Source organism: Aplysia californica, unplaced genomic scaffold, assembly GCF_000002075.1.
Source record: "Aplysia californica isolate F4 #8 unplaced genomic scaffold, AplCal3.0 scaffold00031, whole genome shotgun sequence".
Taxonomy (NCBI): Eukaryota; Metazoa; Mollusca; class Gastropoda; order Aplysiida; family Aplysiidae; genus Aplysia; species Aplysia californica.
In genome coordinates, this window is record NW_004797301.1 from 1,865,731 (window position 1) to 1,869,274 (window position 3,544).

The window sequence follows — 3,544 nt, forward strand, 5'->3', positions numbered from 1 at the left end:
GCTCACTGTACAATTGTTTTTCTGTGAGGCCAAACCTCACATCATCGGGGGTTCTGTCAATCTGGCTTTGTCAGAGGACGACGGACACAACTCCAGGTTTGGCGCTCTCAAACCTCCCAGATGGCTCAACTCAATCATGTCTTCTTCCGCCCTCCGAAGTGTTGACGAACACAACAACGTGATTTCCTCCTCCATTTCTTCCGTCGTCGATTCATCTTCAGACGATGTCTTTAGCCGTATCCGATCCCCCGGAGAACCTCTGGGTCCAATCTTCCTCCACAGCGAAGACCCGTCTACCTCCTCCTCCTCACTCGTCCACACGTTGTCAGATTTGAACCCCTTCCTCCGCGCCAAACGTGATGTCGACGCCAGCTGCCCGCTCCCAGAAGACATGCCCCAGCAAGTGAGAGACCTCAACGACTTCCTGGAAGCTGACCAGTTTATCGGACTGGAACCCGAACAGCCTGAGGTTGAAGCTATCCCGACAGACCAGCCCCCAGCTGACCAGTGTCCAGCCTCTAGCGGCTCCTGGTGGCCAAGACGAGAGTTGAACCTCCGCTCTACCTGCCCGTGGATTTACGTGCAGAAAGACAACGGAGCCGACGTCTACCCAAGGTAAACACACTTCTTGATCTGCAACTTGTGCCTCCCTCAACACATCTTTAGTAATAGTCATCTATCTATTCAAATCTTTATTCATTTTTTTCTGCACTGTGTTGGAACAGCCTAAATGCATTTACTCGTTTCAAGACCACTTGTATTATATATTTTTTGTCAATACTTTCAACAGTTTCATTGTCAGTCATTAGAGTCATTCCGTTTTACGATTTTGCTCTTAAAAAGATACAATTGGCACAAAAATATCAATTTCTTTTTTAAACAAACAAGGCACCCAACATGTATAACTTTAGAAGGAACGATGAAATCCGTAAAAACATTTTTAAAGAATTCAACCTTCAAATTATTCAATTCGTCATACATAATGACTTCATTCATATCCTTACCTAACTGTGATATTTATACCCGCATTCCTTCCTTTCTTCCCCTCCAGATATGTTCGCGAGGCGAAATGTCTGTGCCACGAATGTCTGAAAAGTACCTCAATGAGCTGCCAAAGACTGGAGGTAAACGCTACAGTTTTCAGACGCGTGGGTTGTAAGGATGGGGTCGCCCTCATGAACAAGGAACAGATTCTGGTCAAAGTGGGATGCTACTGCGCAAGCCCAATCAACGGTTCCGGCCCAGTCATCGATACCTCTGACGTCCCTTGGAGCTAAACACAAGGTTTGAACCTGTGTCTTCCAGAACGAAAACCGGCGAGTAACGCCTGAGATTCGATGATGTTTTCCTCTTGATGAGAAGCTACAATGGTAAAAGTGTGAACGATCTGATGTTCTATTCTATCTATCTATCTATCTATCTATCTATCTATCTATCTATCTATCTATCTATCTAGCTATCTATCTATCTATCTATCTATCTTTCCCAACAGCTATATCTCTGCATAATCTGCCACTCACCCCATCCTTACTCCTAACCCTGTCTTCATTCTGGTATGCTTCAACATTCTATGTATCTATTTACTTGCACTATCTCCCTTAATCTTTTTAATCTTTTCTTTTTTCCAATCTTCGCTCACATATTGTAGTCTCATCAAGATAATTCGTAGATCAAATTGATCTAAAATTAGCACACAACGTGTGCCCTATGTGTTTATTATTTTACATGTAAGCTTGTTTCGTTTTTCACTTTTTGTACAAAGAGTATTACTTTTTTTCAACCAGACTATTCAAGCTCAATACATTCCTCCCTAAACTAATTTTTCAAAAGCAAAGTAATCAGTGAAACGGACAATATTCCATTCACTTCAAGTAATGTCAATAATATCGTCCTGCGGTTGTAACATCTGAAGTAAATAACTTTCATTTCGAAGGACAGGTTTAGTTTGGATAAAAACACATTGAAAACTAAGATTGTGTAACAAAAAGCATCTTTCTTTTTCTCCTAGACATGCTTTGTTCATGAAATGAGAAATGTTTCGAGACAAACTTTTGACATCAAACAGCCATAAAAAATTTGTGACGACTTTAAGATAGAAAATGTTCAATTAAAGCTATAAATATTTACATGTTATTAAGTTGTATATAAAACGATTTATGCTAGTGTGATTTTGTGATATTATGTTTACCTTATTTGTCATATTATTTCATACAAAACTTTGTTAGAAACCACACACGTGTGTTCAGAGATAAGAATATCTTGCTCGCTCTTTATCGCACATTTTGATGTTTATCTCATATTGTACTTAATGGATATTTGTACGAATTTTTAAAAACTGTTTTTGCCTTCCTTAGAATTTAAGGACAAAGGGGTGATTCCTAATAACACTCATAATATTTTATTTGTGACTGTTCCGCCCTCACATCTTTGAGCACTGCCTCATCTGATTTCTCTTCCCTTTACACGAAACTCCAAACAAAACAGTATTACCTTGACTTGTTCATATGTATTTTGAAACATATTAAGCTAGGTTTGTCATAAGAACAGACTAAGCCTTCCCTGTCAAACAGAGCACCCGGCTGGAGCATAAAATACCGGAGATAGAACTACATCACTGTAGATACTGTACAAAATGTGATGTATTCAGTCGGGTGCTTTTTACAATATACATGTGTTACACTTAACTAATGTTATATTATGGACGTAAGTTCATTGAATGAATAACCAAGACCCTTATTATTTAAAAGATAAAAGTGAAATGTGTCTTTGAGTGTGCAGAAGTGTGTAATGCTGTGTCTGTTTGTGAGAGCATGAGCTTATAACATTGAACTTAATATATATAAATTATGTAAATACTGTGTTGATAATCATGGAGGTTAACCTGTCTCTGACGGTGAAGAGCTTTAAACATGTCCCGTCATGTCATGACATTGTGTTCAGTATTGCCAAGTTGCCATATCCAAAGTCAAACGATTACTTAAAACGTATTTGTCTCTTCGAAAATATATTATTACATTGTTTCAGTATTCTAGTATTTTGGCGTTCCATAAACGCTACGTCTAAGGAAATCCGTACTGCCACTGAATAGAATACTTCATATTTATTGTATTCCCAATGCCTTTTCAAGAAAAGTATTTGCTGTTTTATCCAATAATGTTTATTTATTCGAATTGCCTTTTCTATGATATTTCTATGTAAATCCTATCTGTTAAACTTGTATTGAATTGTCTATTTGCAGCAAAAAACTTGCTAAAATGTTATTTATTTGACTTTGCCTCATATAATGAGTTTTTGAAATAAAATATTTAAAATTGATAAAACGTGACAAATTGGTGCCTATTCTTCTTCCATTTCACTTTTTGTTTGTTTTTGAAAAACAAAATGACAGATTCCTAAATGAATACACATGCAAACTTTCTCAAGCAGTCCTAAAATACACATACACAAATACATACACATACTCGTACACAAAAACACATTGCAAAGACACACACTCATACACATTGCACACAGATATGCACACACACACACACACACACACACA

The 3,544-nt window shown here is 37.7% G+C and overlaps 1 protein-coding gene across 1 annotated transcript in view; it reads left to right on the forward strand.

Annotated features, from left to right (window-relative positions):
- The window catches only part of LOC101857312, a 3,788-nt gene extending 463 nt beyond the window's left edge, over window positions 1-3,325 (forward strand). Inside the window, exons 1-2 of the mRNA XM_005091526.3 lie at window positions 1-615; window positions 1,052-3,325. The exon at window positions 1-615 is cut by the window's left edge and continues 463 nt beyond it. Of these exons, the coding sequence (XP_005091583.1) occupies window positions 1-615; window positions 1,052-1,277 (841 nt within the window). The 3' untranslated portion in view covers window positions 1,278-3,325. The remainder of the gene's footprint in view (window positions 616-1,051) is intronic.
- The last annotated feature ends 219 nt before the right edge of the window (window positions 3,326-3,544 follow it).